The 18554-nt window shown below is 39.3% G+C and overlaps 1 protein-coding gene across 1 annotated transcript in view; it reads right to left on the bottom strand.

Moving 5' to 3' along the window:
* Window positions 1-18554, bottom strand: part of chchd6a (coiled-coil-helix-coiled-coil-helix domain containing 6a) — an 89476-nt gene that overhangs the window by 41874 nt on the left and 29048 nt on the right. The window contains exon 5 of the mRNA XM_028583209.1: window positions 13237-13320. Within this exon, the coding sequence (XP_028439010.1) occupies window positions 13237-13320 (84 nt within the window). The remainder of the gene's footprint in view (window positions 1-13236; window positions 13321-18554) is intronic.

Genomic DNA, 18554 nt, shown 5'->3' with positions numbered 1-18554 from the left:
TCAAATACACCTGAGGAAGGCCACACTTTGGGCCGAAACGTTGTGTGCATGATTCTGCACTATAAAATATTTTTTCAGAACATTTAACTGTTGTGATTTAACTTTACCTGATTTGAACACAGTAGCAGTCCCGGGCATGCCACAACGTATGGCTAGTTTTGTCTAACACTAATACATAATTGTATTACATGCCACAGCCAACTGAACCACAAAATGGTTTATGACCATGTGAATGGTGTTAATAAAAGTTACCAATGTGAATTACTTTAGACAGATGAGACTTTACAGCAAGTCACACCATTTAGTTCTATTACTGTGCGTGTGCATGAAGAAAAGAGTTGCACTGGTTAAATGAGAACAAAGAAATTAATGAAAATTTAAAAAAAGAACATTGACATTTTAAACGTGCAAGTGCACATAGTCGTGGCCGTCTCCAAGAGCTCCTGCTATTTTGGTTCACGTAGGTGCAGCAGCGCAAAGTGCAAAAGGGCTGGGTGAATATAGATCTGAGGGTGGAGTAATTAATAAACACGCTCTCACTAATCTCACACAACTGTGCCAATCACAGTGACGCATGACGACAATAGCTCAAATGAAAAAAATTAAGAATTGGCTTCTCTAGAAAATCATGTGGTTGTCTGGATTAAGCCGAGTAGCACAATGTGAACACACAGCACCATGCAGCTAGAGGCAGATGGTGTGGGTTTTCAACAGTTTGTTGGTACAGTACAACGATAATAGAACCAAAAATAAATTGGTGAAGCTGTTTATATGATCGCATCAGTCCGACGCTATTTCAAACATAATTCCGCCCGATTTCATGTTGCAAATGGTCACTTATATATTAAAATGTGACCAAGCAGGATTTGCTTCATAATGCATTTCAAGAATTGGAAAGGAGGTTGGGACGCAAAGGATTAATAAAGTCTGGTAATCCTGGGCAGAATACTCCTAACAAACCTGTCTGGTGTGTGTGTGTGTGTTTTTTTTTTTTTTTTTTTTTGTTGTAGCAGCCTGGTTTCACTTGCATGTGATTTAACCAAGGTAAACACGGTAGAACGTCATGGCACTGTGCTCTTATCCGGCACATCCCCAATCAGAGGCTTCAGGTTTATGAACATCTCTGTCCTGTTCTCTTCAGATGGCTGCAGAGATTAAGTGAACTAAAAGAGAAGCTTTGCATACAGTATAACGCAGCTTTGGATCTGTGGATAACGATGACATAGACAAATGCAGACCGCTTCACCGACGTTCCTGCTTTAACCCACAATAAAAGTTTTTTCTTTTTTTAGGCTGATTTAAAATCTAGTGGTTGGTAAATAAAATAAACACAAATAAAATTGTGTATTTATATTATTGTGTTATTTCTGTGCATTTGCTCCAAATGTGGTGCTTTCGGACAAAGTCACAAAAGGGGCAGCAGATTGACTTCACTCCAGGAACATCGACTATCAGTTCAACATCTTGGGCATATTTTCCACCAAAAATATAGCCCAGCCTCATTTGAATGAACCTCCCACCTGTTTGCGCCTCTCCTCCCACCTGTGGCACTGAAATACCACACAGACGGACAAAGCCAACGTCAACAACTGGAAACACTTCTTGCGTCCTAAGCCTTATCCACTCTTCCTAGGCCTTAGGGAAGGAAGGAGGAAGAACCAAAAGAAGAGAAAAAGAATCAGACTTTTGAGACTGTGCCTCAGTGTAATCTCATTGGTGCTTTCTCTTTATGAAAAGTTTACTTTTATTACCCATATGGTATTACACAATCTGGAGTCAATGCTGCATACAATGAGGCTACAACTTAAGAGCTTGAAATACTGTATGTATATGCATGTTTTTTTCTACATAGGCATGTATATGAATGAATGAATGAATATTTTTTTATTATTGTGTCATGCATACAATAAAATATGCCCAGCCCACACGGGCTTACAAGACCCCATTACCTAGGACAAAGGACCAGATGCCAAAGTAACCACATACCCTAAACAAATAAACCTTCTAGTCTGTTTTGCCAAGCTTTAGAAACAAAAGTCGCCAACTTATAAATATTAAATTTAAACAACCACTCCAATTGGTCATCATCCATGCAGCAGAACATTTCAGGATTTTGGACAGACATTTCATGTAAAATCGGTGTTCATCTCATCATAATACGGACAACACAGGAGAAAATGTGATTTGTTCTCAACTTCTCCTAATTCACATAGTTCGCACAACCTTTTATCTTCTTGGACGTACTTCAAGGCAAGGGGAAGGATAATGTACTGTATAATGATGTATAAGTGTAAGTATGCATTGCTAAATTGACCACATCTACACAAGACTGACAGTTAACCATAAATAATCATAGACATGCCCTTAATCATATAGTCGCATTTCAATACATCTGCCTGCTCTCCAACTCATTAGACCTGTCAGAACTGCCAGTGAAAAGAACTGCAAAGAAGTAGCGTAATTTCACCGTTTGTGTAGCATCTGGAAGGTTCTATAGTAATGAGCAGCTGTCATTTCGAGTGATTTCGATATGTGGATATTTACAACGTCTACCTGTACGGTGATATATCTTTCGCCATCATTAAACGTGAGAGAGGTAATCAATAATTTAGTCTATAGTGCTCGTATCGAAACAGATCGAATACATCATTAACACATACTCTTGACAACAAAACAATACCTCCAATATAAATAAAAATGGATAGTAATTAATCAAAATGAAATGTATCGTTCTGCCTTTGACGGGCATTTTACAGATCGCACAATCAGTTAAATGTTCATTATCTAGATTCCATCGCACCTTATTTTTCAATCTCCACCTTATCTTGTCCCCATAAGCTCGGTCTACAAAACCATGTGTATGCATGGTCTAAGGCAGGGGTCTTCAACGTTTGGGAGGCCAAGGACCCCTTAGCTGTAAGAGAGACAGAGTAGGGACCCCCCCAACTACATATTGTACGAAATTGAGTTGGTATATTAAACTGGGCCTACAATAATGTGTAGGGTGGCCTTTTGTGGTGCATACAACACTATTAAAACACAGCTATTAAAATAATTGGCATATATACTATATATATGTCAATAAATAGTTTCAATGTGAAACATACATGTAGCACAGTGAATCCTTAAGTTTAACTGTATCTGTGGATGGCTACCTTAGTACAGGCCATTACGCCTGTCATCAATGTTGTGTACATTTTATCTTTATATATTTATCTTTGTTTGTATTTAGCTTTGCTAATAATATGTGGACTCATGTTTATGTATATTCTCAGACATATTAACTTTTGCATTAACTCTTATGCAAAAGTTAGTCCCGGACTCCCTGTTAAAGATCTCTGGTCTAAGGTACTCCACATGTGCTATTTTCATGAAAATCAGTTTGTGTGTGGTAAAATGGCACCTGCATGTTTTCTGTTTTTACAGTACATTTAGCCTCAGGTGTATTTGTGAACATCTTGCCAAAATGAGATAAATAATGACTGCATGCTGAGTACACACTGTAAATGCTTTGATTTTATGGAAGTAAGGGCAAATTTTTCTATTCTTTTATCATCTTATCCTTAATATCTCACTCGCCCAACCAATACCTGTATTTACACAATGGCCTTTAAGTGATGTTTCGGAGTAATTTCACCCTAGGGTCCATTGCACCATGACCTCAAGCCAAACACCCCCCCAGAAGTTTTTTTTACCTGGATCGAACATTGGGAGAGTTAGCGTTATCAGCTGAATAGCTTAGTGCAGGCGCTAATGGATCCAAGTGTGTATTTTGTAAGTTACCCCACTAATAACGCCCAAAATGATACCAAACTTCTACACTAGTACAAATACGTTATGCACTCATAAAACTATGGATTGGAAAGTTTGTAAGTACACCAGGAGTTTATTTAAATCAGCATGGTGGCCCAATGGTTAGCACTGTGGCCTCACAGCAAGAAGGTTCTGTGTTCGAATCCAGGTCGTTCCGGGGCCTTTCTGTGTGGAGTTTGCATGTTCTCCCCATGTTTGCGTGGGTTTCCTCCGGATGCTCCGGTTTCCCCCACCATCAAAAACATGTACTAGGTTCTCCAGTCAGTGCCCTTGATCTAGGCACTGGCTCAGATCTGGAGTTGGTCCCCGGGCGCTGTCATTGGCTGCCCACTGCTCCCTTGAGGGATGGGTTAAATGCAGAGAATGAATTTCGCTACATGTACGTGTATGTGACAAATAAAGTACCTTTACCTTTAAATAACACTTGCCTGTTGGCTTCTGCTCTCTGCTGCTACCGGCAATAAGACAAGTGCTTAGGGCCGTCTACAAATTACAACACAGAAAAGAGATACAACAAACATATTTATTAATTTAATGATTAAATAAGGTAGTGTCTCCAAACTTACCTCTTTTTATTATAAATTGTCTCCTGTTAGTTGTACTACAGCACTTACTTTTAAAAAATAAGTTAAATTAATACTTTTTTTATTTTTTTTGTTGACACCCAATTATTTTAGGAGATCTTCAGTTCAAAGCACAGGGAACAATATTGAAGACGATCATTTTAACATTTGTTTTGAGTCTGTTCATGAGCTTTGGTAAAAACTTTACAAAAACGGGAAACTTGACGTTTTCCTTTCCACCCTGCATAGATGCTCTCATCTCTGCCAGTTTACAATGAGTGAGCCGATTAAGGATGAAGTATCTTGCTCAAGGACAAAATCTACAGCATTCAACATTTAATGAATCAACTGATTGTCAGGGATTTGGCAGCTAAACCTAAGCCACTCAGTTGTAGGGGCTTTGACTAAAATATAAGGCACCTGCAGCCTACTAATTGAAACTTCCCTATTTCCAACTTGCACATCATGTTCACTCACTCTCCGTCCTGTAGACCTTTATTTTTTCGGTGCATTAACTCGTTTTGTAAAGCTTGCTCAGTTTTCATGCTCTACAGCCAGAATATGTGCTCCCAACATCATGGCTGCACAGAGGCTCTGTGAAGGGCGGGTCTAGAGCGGGGTCCTGGGGTGGCACCCGCCCCCCTGAAATATGATTGCATTGGATCAGACTACTGTCACTTTGCTGCCTGTTCTGCCAATCACTGCCTTTCAATTTGGTCAATGAATATATACTTTAAATACACATTGTATGGCAACTGTGTACTGTGTTGAAATTGTGAGGCCACTTTAGAAGTAGAAACATATTGAACTCGCTGCAGAGCACTTGCTGCTGTAAGTAATCAATTGTGTATTGCACTTTATTTCTGTTCGGTTTCTTATAATCTGAAAACTGTGTACAGCAAGGTTTTCTTTGTTGAAATTTGAGGCAAGTTTATTGTACGTGTATTGCACATTTTTATACAGTTCTGTGAAGAAAAATCTTCCCAGCCCTTGTCACATGGCCAGTTAATGTTTTCATGATGAATATCCAAGTTGTTGCCTTAAGAGCCAATAGAAAATGTGTTTTCTAATTGGATACACAATTTATAAAAAAAGAAAGCAAAATTAATAATTAATAGATTGTGTTGTTTTATCATATTTAATATTTTCTATATTTCTAAGAAGATTTACTATGCTGTATTCTGATAAAAATCCCCCCGTGCCACCCCACTTAAAAAAATCCTGGAATCACCCCTGGGCTCTGTATGTCATTAATGGGCTCTATCTGAATACTCAGGCAATGATGAGGTGTATGGTCGATATTTTGAAAGAGGGATAAAAGCGAGAAAAAAAAAATATCACGTGCACGGCATAAGAAAAAAGATTGAATAATGATGCAAATCTCAATGATGGAGAAACCATTATTTTTTCCAAGATGATCATAGAAATGTGCAAAATATTACATATATAAGAATTGCCAGGAAAAATTCAGGCAATGTGTGGAGTGTCAAGCCTGTTAGCTGTGAAAAAGTGGCAACAGCTGTACTTAACAGTTATCAGCCATCAATAGACGAAAAGATTTCTGCTTCCCTACTGATGAGGATTGCAGCCATTCTCCCACAGCTGTCTACACATGTTTACAACTGCCCTGCAACTATGGGATTACATTTCTGAAATTCGGTGCTTGGAGTCGATGGCAAGCTCAAAAGTAATTAGGTGGATTTACTTTCACCGTTGGCTGTTGGCTCATTAAAATCATGTCATTTTTTAAAGCTAATAAAGAACTGGAAACACAACTTGCATGCTACAGATCAGGATTTAGAGCCTTTCACACAGGCTATAATTGGTCGTAGTAGAGCATTGATAAGGTTATTCTATCCTGACTGAAAATATGTGCCTAGACATAAACACACACAGCATGAACGAAATTAAAAAGAAATACACAGACACTAGACAAAGCAGCAAAAAGGCATTTTGCAAACATCACAAACCTTTATCTACAAATAGGTGGCAAAAAAACTCCCAGATACACACACAGAGACACACAGGGCGCTCTTTGATCCAACTGTAAAAGGAGTAGTCTTTTAACCCACACACACTCCCACCTCATCTAACCTTTTGGTCTGACCTGAAAGTAGCAGAGGTATTCACTGAACACCACAAAAGATTTTTTGATCATGTCACGCTATTGACCCTGACCTGTGTGTGTGTGTGTGCGTGTGTGTGTGAGCTTTGAGAAATATATCAGTGTGTCATTCTGTGTCCTGTATGCTTAAATGTATGTGCCTCCATCTATTTAAGCATTGTTTTTTTGGTGTGTATGTCTTACTGTATATTCTTCTCCTGTACTATAGCCACGAGGGGTCACAAAAGTCACTAATGGAACACCTAGACAGCTAATCGTTCTGACTTACAACTCTGTTAACATTAGCTGCGACGCTACAGCACACATAGATGACTAAGTGTAGAAATGTCAACTTCATTTCACGTCTTTCTGGAGGTAATGTTGCATCTCCCTGGAATCTCTGCATGGTGGCAACAGGACTCCATTCACTACACTGTTTTTTTTGTTGTTGTTGTCACAGAGCCATGACATGCCCAGATGTGGTTAAGAAGGACACCCATGTAATCAAAGATTAAAAGTTATAGCACATGTAAAATGCAGTATAAAATGCACATTCTACAGCCAAAAAGGAATACAGTATGTGTCAGGCAAATTAAAAGTATATCAAAAACATTTATCCTTTAGATGTTCAATTCAAATTAAATGATCTCACCAAGTGTTCACACACACACACACACACACACACACACACACACACACACACACACACACACACACACACACACACACACACACACACACACACACACACACACACACACACACACACACACACACACACACACACACACACACACACACACACACACACACACACACACACACACACACACACACACACACACACACACCTTTCCTGGCCAGAGAGGTAAAGGACTTATTTGACAACATACTGTATGTGTGTTCCTGACACAATTGAGTTTGGCCTTCTGATCACAAGTTTTTTTTTTTTTTTTAATACCGTACTAAAAACTTCACTTTTCTGCCGTGTTGCACTTTCTTATGCAAATGAATACACCCTGGGCCCTGTGTAGACGGAGTCAAAGTTTAAGGCTTTCATCCTGTGGAAAGCTATCTGCTCAATATGCTGCAGCGAGGGCTTCGAATCTGCTTATTAGTTTAGCTTGTTAGCTATATTTCCACTGAGGCTGCACCCATCTGGAGATGAAGATATGAGTTTCGTAATAAGTTAACATTACTAAACATTACAGAGCTGTGGCTTCCATTCCAGTTACCTCATTTCGCCTTTGCAACAAGAGGTGTGTGTGTGTGTGTGTGTGTGTGTGTGTGTGTGTGTGTGTGTGTGTGTGTGTGTGTGTGTGTGTGTGTGTGTGTGTGTGTGCGTGCATTTCTCAACACTTGGTGAGATCATTTAATTTGAATTGAACATCTAAAAGGATAAATGTTTTTGATATACTTTTAATTTGCCTGACACATACTGTATTCCTTTTTGGCTGTAGAATGTGCATTTTATATTTGACTCCGTCTACACAGGGCCCAGGGTGTATTCATTCGCATAAGAAAGTGCAACACGGCAGAAAAGTGAAGTTTTTAATACGGTATTTAAAAAAAAAAACTTGTGATCAGAAGGCCAAACTCAATCGTGTCAGGAACACACATACACATACAGTATGTTGTCAAATAAGTCCTCTACCTCTCTGGCCAGGAAAGGAGTGAAGCTGTGTGTATGTGTATGTGTGTGTGTGTGTATGTGTGTGTGTGTGTGTTTTTCTGGTGCACTACATGGAGGCCCCTACTGACAGCGCGTCGAGCAACCTGTCAGACTTGGAGGAGGATTATTATCTCCTTCTGTACACTCTATTTCCTCCAGCTTCAAACTATACTTTACTATGACAGGAGTGTGTGGGAGAGAGTGAGAGAGCAAGACAGACAGTGAGGGAAAGAGAGAAAAAAAAAGACAAAGGAAGAATTAGGCAGATAGTAAAAGGTGCATGTTACTACGGCTTTTCCAGTATTGACATTTTGTGAGAAATGGAAAGACCGACAACAGACTTCTGGGTTGTCAAAACAGTTGAAAAGCACAAAAGCACCAGGCACTGAACTGTATATTGAGAAATACCTTCATCATTCTGCATTTGACAAATGCATTTCCATACATATTTCTTTATATTAAAAATGATATGGCATCTTAACCCTCTTTTTTGGAAGACTTTTCGCACCAAAAACATTCAGATTTCAAACACAGTTCTATCCAGATTGTTTCTCAGGTATTAGACCTCACCTAAAATTATGAATCTTTCTTCTTCTCAATACATATTGTCAAATATGTGATGTGTTTTTGTTACATCCAAAACCTGCAAGCATGTTAATGCAAAGGGTGAGATAACATTAACATAAGCCTAGCTCAGTTTGACTTGACTTATGATCAGCGTTTTTTTTGCGTACCGCCTTAGAGTATGAACCATAGACTGTATAAAAAGGTGTGAACGTAAAAACAATGTGGAGAGCATCTGGACAATAAGCTCGTTGTCTTTTGCACGATGCATCATGGTTTGCACACACAGCGCCAGCTGCAGCCCACACGTCAGCGAGGAAAAAGAGAGCGGGAGGTCGTTTGCCGGTGAGAATGAAGATAGCAGTAAGGCTCTGTGTACAGCTAATCTGTTCGTGAATAAATGCTACAACTCCTCAAGACAAGTTCCCATGTCTCGCTTGCTACCCGCTGGTTAAAGTGAATGGGTTAGCAGCGGAGCTAGCGACAACTTCAGCACAGGCTGACTGACTTAAAGGTGGGCTGGCTTTAAGCTATTCTCGTTGTAGTGAAATAATTGCGCGATGACGTCACTTGAATGCAAATGAGTATATAGCGTCATTTGTACCTAAGCGCTCTAAAAACCCAGGGAAAACCCTGGGTTCAGCTGAGCACTTTAAGAAAACTAAACCTCAAGCATTGAGAACGCTTTGAGCCGTCAAACAGACTAAATCCAATGTATTACTGTATGTGGCTTCTGATGCAGTCTGCAAACTCACTGATCCTGCATACAGACACATAAATTCCCCCGTTTACAAGTATATAGTACACGTGCACCTGAATATACAGTATGCATGAAAAAAAAAACACTTCTCTCTCTGTCCCACACACACACACACACACACACACACACACACACACACACACACACACACACACACACACACACACACACACACACACACACACACACACACACACACACACACACACACACACACACACACACACACACACACACACACACACGTCTGTGTAGAAACATCCTAAGCCCAACAGCAAACACAGCTTGTGCCACCCGTATGTCAGCCTGCCAGTCTTCTACTCCCTCTGCAAACCCAACCTGCTACTAATGAGACTAACACAAATAGCCGGGCATCTGACGCCAAGACCTGTGTGTGTGTGTGTGTGTGTGTGTGTGTGTGTGTGTAGAGACTATGCATAGAGTTAATAAATGTTTATTTAGGCTGACTGCATGATAATTAGAATACAGATGTTGTGTTATGGTGAAGTAAGCCTTTGTGTGTCTGTCTGTCATTTAAAGTAGACAGCCACAGAATCGTGGGGGAAGGAAGTAAAGAAGAAAATAAGGAAAGAAAGACACCGTTCTTGTCTTCTCTTTAGCAGGCCAGGATTGGACATGCCTAGTTCCAAAAAGCCCAAACTTCAGACTTAACCAAACAGAATAAAGCCTATTGCTCGTGTCAGTGGCTACCAAGAACTCTATCCGCTTATGGTAGCTTATGGCCGACACGAAGCATAACCTCTACTGACATGCACATATGCACAAGATTTATTCCAAACTTGGTATGAGATTTTGTTTCTGTCAATTTTCCAAAAGCCATCAGGAATAAAGAAATTATTGACAAGATGCAAATTAATAGAAAAGTGATTCAATTAAAAGTCTGAGTGAGTGATTGAGCATCAAGTCTACTCTCCGCTCCAAACAAATAAACCACAGGGGCAAATGTAACACTGCAGGGATGGCACTCCAATTTAACGGTTGCCCCGGGTGACTTAATCTGCTTCCACCACTCCCTCTGCTAGACAGACTTCAATAAGCCATGGTTAAAGATATAATATGTAATATTCCTGGAATTAAAATGTCTAAAACAACTATACGCATGTTATATTTTTTGTTTTTGTGCACATACTTTATCCCAATTGTTTCAAACAATTCAAAGCCAGAGAAATCTGTAATTTTAATTGATGACACGGAGCGTGTTGTTTTTATTTTGTTTCCTTTTTAGCAACAGTTTGCTTCATTTGCAATGCATTCCAGAATATTGTGCTCTTTTTTTTCCCCCTCACAGAAAGAGTTCTATTTTAATCTTTGGATCAGAATAAAATCTGTTTTACTACCGTGAGTCCAGTCAGCTTGACAAATATCACACATATCTAATGAACAATTACAGATAACGTTACATAACACATTTTTAAATGTGCATATCAGATCACTTTTTCACTCACTATGACCAATACTCTGACATTACTAACACTGTGCCAAAATATGAGCAATAAAGTTGCTAAATAGATTCATAACAAATTAAACAAGTTTTCTTACAACAAAAGGTTTATTTTAACTGACTTAACTGTCATATTTGACTGGTCCAACCTGAATAAATAACTAAGGACCATGTCTACAGAACAGGACACAACTTTTCTTTCGCTTCTCTGATTCGTTCCGTTTTGTTGTCTCTATCCATTTCTTCACTTACACTGTCACTCTGTCAAAATATGCACACACGTGGTATGCTCCATAGGGTCTGTCACATACTGGACCCGTGCGCTGACGTGAACTAACATGTGCAAGTGGCACGCTAACTGGCCAATGAAACATGATCATTATAGCGTTTCAAGCGAGATCTAAATCAAACACATCTAAGTCACACAGCCAACGGACGGAACAAAATATTGCATACTTATTGCGACACTTTCGATAGATTGCGATAACAATAGTGAGTCGATATATCTTGCACCCCTAGATATTATAATGCACAACGTGATATTGCGATAACGATAGTGAGTCGTTATATCTTGCACCCCTAGCGGGGAGTGAAGCAGGCGGGCCACAGGGTACGCTACTGTAGATTCTTTTCTCATCTGGGGTCTGATACACAGTAAATTCATCTAATTCAGTGCCCATAATGAACTTTTTCCAAACTACTGTAGCGGTCATATTTCACAGGACATAAGCCCAGTTTCCATGGGAAATCAGCCATCGAGGCTTTCATCCCTGTTTGTCACTGCTGCTCTCGCACCGTTGTTTATTTGGTTGTCATGAATTTGCAAGTGATGAAGTCCTGTCACTGTTCCTTTGCTTACCCTCAAAGGGGAGAGAGAGCGGATGACGGGTTCAGTGGTAGCAGACAGCTCTGCAGAGTCGTGTAATTGCACCTTCATGACATTTCGTAAAATTCTGAAGCAGCGGCGGCAAAAATATAGCAGCGTGGCTGCCGTTTGTATATAGTGAAAACACTGATATTTCAATAGCAATCCAGCTTACAATGATCAACAAGTGGCTCATGCTAATACTTGGTGGCTAATGTGAAATATATTGTGATACTGTGGTTCTAGCTGGCCAATGTTAGCTTGCTCGCTTACTAACTGGTCAGCTACCACCACAAAATGAAGTCATTACTGTATGTGGGAAAGACTGCGCCTATTTCATTAGAATGGCATGACATGAATATAGGTTACTAAATGTTACTAAACGTGAGTACAACTTTAATATATTAGTTTGTCCGTGAACAGATACATTTTCATCGGCAATGGTCGTTAACAATGAAGTCAACAACTCTCATAATCCCACGCATCTTTATCGTCAAAAGTCCGTGCTTTGATAGAGTAACCCCTATGGAAACCTCTAGCGGTAGAAAATTACATGTTGTACATTTAACACAACATAATACTTAGATTTTACACATAATGTCCTCTAAAGGTCTTCTCCATTTGAGAACTAGGGGAGTGCTTCCCCCAAAGAACCCGTGTAAAGGTCCATCTCGCGTGTCGACTGGTGACGGCTGAGACTTAACTCGAGACCAACAGCTTCCACACCTTTTCTGCCTGGTAAATGTCAGAGAGACAGATGAAAGGGGATGAAAGGGCTTCTAAGGGCTCTGTGGAGATGCTCAGGCTGGCTAAAATCCGTGTTCCCTTTTCGAATCACATTTACAGACCCACCTTGTGAAGTGCCTTTTCTACACTTGTTTGTGTGCACCTTGCATGCTGTCTTATTCAGCCTTGGCAGCTAGTTTAACTTTCTTTTAGATGGAAGAAGCGCATATCCGACATCCAAAAAAGGGGACAAAAGCCTGGTAACCACCCACCATGTTAATGTGATTGTCGCTGTCACACAGTAGTACGTTTGAGTGTTCCAGCTGGGTTTTTCAGCTGGTGTGTTGGACCAGTCTCAAGACAGCTGATGCTATTCATGTTGCAAAATTCCCATAATGAGAGTTACAACACAGACCGTTCATGTCCACCCTTTTTTTGTCATAGTGCGGCGGCTGAGTGAACACGCAGAAATCTTGTGTACTGTGCCTGCATTTGTGTGATTGTACAATAGTGTGTATGTTTGTTTGTGGGTGTTTATATATGCAGTGTGTGTGTGTGTGTGTGTGTGTGTGTGTGTGTGTTGCAAAGTATGTTTGTATGTATTTATAGTTTTGTGTGTACAGTATGTGAAAATTTGGCAATCTGTGGAAGCCTCTAATGAAGTCTTTGTAAGTGTGTGTGTGTGTGTGTGTGTGTAAATGTTGTACCCCCTTTTCCAGCTGTGCCAGCTGCTCCTTGTAGAAGGCATCCAATGCTTTCAGCTGTGCATCTTTCTTCTGTAGCTGCTGAGCCTGCAACACACACAGAGAGAGAGAGAGAGAGAGAAGAGAGAGAGAGAGAGAGAGAGAGAGAGAGAGAGAGAGAGAGAGAGAGGGGGGGATTAAACACTGTACTGCTGCATTTTCTCATTATAAAGGTAGGATACAGTAATAATGCTGAGTTTTTTTTGTCAAAGATTATTAATTAGATTAATCTACACTTTAGTGATAATATTCTGTTACAGTACTACAATATGCTACAATAAAGTAATTCCCAATCTTGGTGTTGAGACTCCCACAAAGGGATGCATGATAAGTCTGAGGAGGGGAAAAAGTGTTTTTCCCATTCTGTATTCACAATTATACGTTTTTTTTTAAGCAATATCCTGAATGTTACGTAATACGGAAACATGGGATTCTCCCAAATGATGTAATATTTCTACACCATTATCTTATTATGATGTTATATTATGATGTTATGACCAGTTTTAGTTATTTCAACTTCATTTCTGAGGAATCATGTTCACTTCGTTGGGCTGGCAGATGGCTCTAAATACTAAAAACATCCAAAAAGGATTGCTAGTTTGATGTGGTCGAGGAAAAGAATGTCAGCATCCCTTGTGAAAAGCCAAATATAGTTTTGGGGCATTTGTTGGAAACGGCTGACACATTTACCCCCTTCGGCTCTTATTGTTTAATTTAAACTAAAGAGAAGAGCTCTGAGATAAAAGGTTTTACTCTCCACTCTATTTAGGATGGTAGGTACTGAACAAATGAGAGATTGCTTTACATCAGAGACACATGTGCTTGGTGTGTTTACACACACACACACACACACACACACACACACACACACACACACACACACACACACACACACACACACACACACACACACACACACACACACACACACACACACACACACACACACACACACACACACGTTTCAGGTTAGGTCAGGTTAAATGTAAAACTTCATCGACAACATATAAGTATATAAGTTTCCTAATATATGTTATGATTACTTTGACTTCTTCTCATTTTTATTACCTTGACATAAACATGGGGGACATGAATGAAAGGAAGTGTGGATCAGGAGAAAAGCAAATGGATTACTGGCACACAATACAAAATACACTCTTGAACAAAATCTTAAGACCGGGGGAAAAATCTTTTTCAAAATTTTCTCAAACAAGTTTTTCGCATTTCGCGCTAGTGGATCATAACCGGGTTGTAAGTACTGCTTCAAAATGCCAAAAGAAGAAACAGGAGCAAGAGACAAAAAATAGAGAGTAGGCAATTTATTGAAAACTGCATTTAAACTTAAACAGGCTGTTCATCTGCTGATCAAAAGTTTAAGACCGTGAGAAATGGGGGTAAGACACGGTAAGCAGTAAGACACCTTAGAGAAAAAAAATTATATATATATACACACACACATATACACACACACACACAGTATCACACAAAAGTGAGTACACCCTTCACATTTTAGTAAATATTTCATTATATCATTTAATGGGACAACAACTGAAGACATTAAACTTCGCTACAATGTAAAGTATTAAGTGTACAGCTTGTATAACAGTGTAAATGTGCTGTCCCCTCAAAATAACTCAACATACAGCAATTAATGTCTAAACCGCTGGCAACAAAAGTCAGTACACCCCTATGTTAAATTCCCATAGAGGCAGGCAGATGTTTATTTTTAAAGGCCAGTTATTTCATGGATACAGGATACTATGCATCCTGATAAAGTTTCCTTGGCCTTTGGAATTAAAATAGCCCCACATCATCACATACCCTTCACCTACCTAGAGATTGGCATGGTTTTATGTCGGTTAGCCTAATAGCTGGTTTGATTTGCATTGAGAGATGATCTTATTGAAAGTACCCCATGCCAATCTGTAATTTCTTCAGTGTTGTCCCATTAAAAGATATAATGAAATATTTACTAAAATGTGAGGGGTGTACTCACTTTTGTGAGAACACACTCCACAATGACTGAAAGATAAAAAAAATAAATAAAAAAACAGGAGAGGAGGTGCACAAAGAATAGAAGAGACAGAAAGACAAAGAGGGATCATTTATAGAAGCAAGATAGAAATTGAAAAATTAAGCTTTCTCATTAGGTATAATTTGTCAGATTTCTTTTACTTAGCATTTAATTCAATAACTTCCTTTAAAGAAGTAATCAATTTGTCCGTTAAATGTAATTAACTGGAGATTGGAGATTGCTTGTGTTACAGGATTTAACACTGTTGATATGCATGACAGCAACAAAAAAGGATTATTTTTTATCAAGAATAATTTTTTTGGGAAAAAATACCGTACACCCCTTAAAAGATGCTGTAAAACCAAGTGATAAAAGCAAGCCCAACAGTGCCATGCTGGATCCAAAGATACAATAGCGACAAACAGTAGGAATGAAAGACGGAAGGACGAATAAGAAGGACTGATGGAGGGAAATGCAATGAAAACAAGCTGGTGGAAGAGATGGAATTATATGGATGGACGGGCAGAAGGGAGCAAGCTGAAAGAGGAGAGAAAAAAAGGAATAGGAAAGAATAGGAAGTTCCTCGAGAATAATCTGCACAGTAATTGTAGCTTCAACCATTTTTAAGTGACCCTAAGCAAAAGGACGGTGGGGAAATAAAAACATTGTAAGGGTTAGAAAGCAGCGGGATGGATGGATGGAACAGACAAAAGAGCAGCAGGTTTGAGGGTTATGATGACGCTTACCATCACATCTATTTCATCTGCAGACTATCGGTTGAGAAATAGAAAGTAGAAAGAGTAGAAGAGGTAGAGAAACAAAGCAGGATGAGAAAGGAAGAGGGAGAAAGAGAGAAGCACAAACAGTAAGAAAACACCAGACACAAGGTTAGGGCTTAAGGTTAGGGCTGTTAATTGATTATTATTTCAATTGCAGTTAAAACATATATTCCTGCAATTTATTACAATGAATCACATTATTGATCGGGTGAAATTACAAGAAAAAAAATACAATGCTATTGTGTTCATCTGTATTCTATAATCAGCTGTATAAAAAAAATTATGTTTCTCAAACTCGTAAGCACCTATTTCTGCTGACCATAGTAATTACACTAGAGATGCACCGATAACAACTTTCTAGGCCGATTCCGATTTTCTTTGAGTTAGGCCAGCCGATACCGATTTTAGCCGATTTCGATTACATTTTTTCCTAACCACTTTACAGCACACACACATTTATTTTCTATCTTTTCTTTAATAGAACATTTTACACAGAACATTTTAAGAACAGATAATGGATCACTATAAAATAGAACTATATAAATTACTCCTGGTGTGGGAAATTCCCACACATCTAAAGTGCAATGTTAGAACCATTTCCTTCTTTTCACATCCAATATCCAACTAAAAAAATGTGATTCGTTTTTTTTGGTGTCGTCCCTCCACGCCTTACTTTTTCCTTGCAGGTTTTGCATATAACAAACTTTGCATATAACAAACCCTACATGTGCGAGAATAGCGTGGACACGCGCTTCACACCGCGAGCGGGTACGCGCCAAACACGGCGGAAAAGTTGAGAGAAAGGAAAAAGAGAAGGTGCTGTCGCGTCCGTGTGTGCGTGAGTCCTTGAGAACTGTAACTCGTAGAACTTATGTTAGTTGTCAGTTAATTGTAGCGTTGACCGGCATGAAATCAGCATATGTCAGACTGACCTGCCGGTCGCCTTACAGAAGGCCCCTAAAGCACTTCATACGCAACCCAACTGTAAACTACTGACTTACTGTGTAATTCAGAGGAAAACATTGTAATACTATTTACCTGACAGAGAAATGTTTCTGGTTACGCTGCAGATTCAGATTTTACTCGCAAATATCACACTAAAATATGATGCATTATTATTCATTAAACTATCCAGCATTACATTACAGTTGAAAGTTCCACCCTGAACCAACGGTCAATTTTGATTCAACATTTGTTTATTGGGATAAACCCCTTGAGATGTATCATTTCGTTTTTGAGGCAGTCCCGACATATAACACAATCATTACATAACAGAGGAGTGAAAGAAAATAAAATTAAAATACAATTAGCAATACGACAACGTGCATATACAAAGCAAAAAACAGTTTTATTAATAATAGTTTTACTTAAAAAAAACAAATCGTTTGGAGTACTTCTTCTACCACTGCCAAATAGGCATCGACCAATACTGGTTTTTCAAGGCCGATACCGATATCGATTATTAGTAGTTATTGAAACCGGTAACCCATTTTTGGAACCAATATGCATTTACATTAACCTGGTTGACACCAGACCCTTCTCAGTTGTGAGAAGGGTGACGTAGCTGCGCTTCGGTGGCCGTCATGTTGAATGTAAACAAAAAGCTGCTCGCCGTCGCTGCCCTATCGTCATCGTGTAAAGCCCGCCTCAACGGTTGTGATTGGTGTAAAGCCCACCTCAACGGTTGTGATTGTTGTAAAGCCCACCTCAACGGTTGTGATTGGTGTAAAGCCCGCCTCAACGGTTGTGATTGGTGTAAAGCCCGCCTCAACGGTTGTGATTGGTGTAAAGCCCACCTCAACGGTTGTGATTGGTGTAAAGCCCGCCTCAACGGTTGTGATTGGTGTAAAGCCTGCCTCAACGGTTGTGATTGGTGCCTCCATTTGGAAAAATTGGAAATGGGCTTGAATGGGCTCTTGGCCAGACTGACTTGCAGAGTAAATCTCAAATTTGCCCGAAGCGCGTCAGGGTTTTCCAAGGCTACATTTACAATGAAAATGAAAATCTTTAAGACAAAATTAAGATTTTGGAATATTACAAACTCCAACACAAAACTTTGTTTAAATGCTTTAAGCAAGTATTTAATAAATGAGAAACTTTCAACATAATACGCGGTAAAAGATAGTAGGATAGTGTTGTGGGTGGGACATTAAGTCAGACTCAGTGGTGAGTGAAACCGAAGCAAGGACAGACACAGAGCTGTAGCCGAGCCAAAGTAGCGCACTTTTTAATTCATTCACTTTATCGGAATAAACAACATTTTTTTAAATGACTTAATGTGCTTGTGTGAAATATGATTTTGGCAACATAACAATTGCATTCAACTTCAGCCTGTTCTGAAACAACAGAATGCACACCACTGCACTGATCAAATTTACTCACACTTAACTTGTGCTTTGCACTGTCCATATGTAATAAAGGTTGTAAGTTAATACATGTTCTGACTCAATCCTCACTGGTCAAACATGGCTATTTATTGACTCTCAATG

This window comes from Perca flavescens, chromosome 7 (assembly GCF_004354835.1).
Source record: "Perca flavescens isolate YP-PL-M2 chromosome 7, PFLA_1.0, whole genome shotgun sequence".
Taxonomy (NCBI): Eukaryota; Metazoa; Chordata; class Actinopteri; order Perciformes; family Percidae; genus Perca; species Perca flavescens.
The sequence above is the reverse complement of the archived record's forward strand: the minus strand, read 5'-3'. Positions and strand labels throughout refer to the sequence as shown.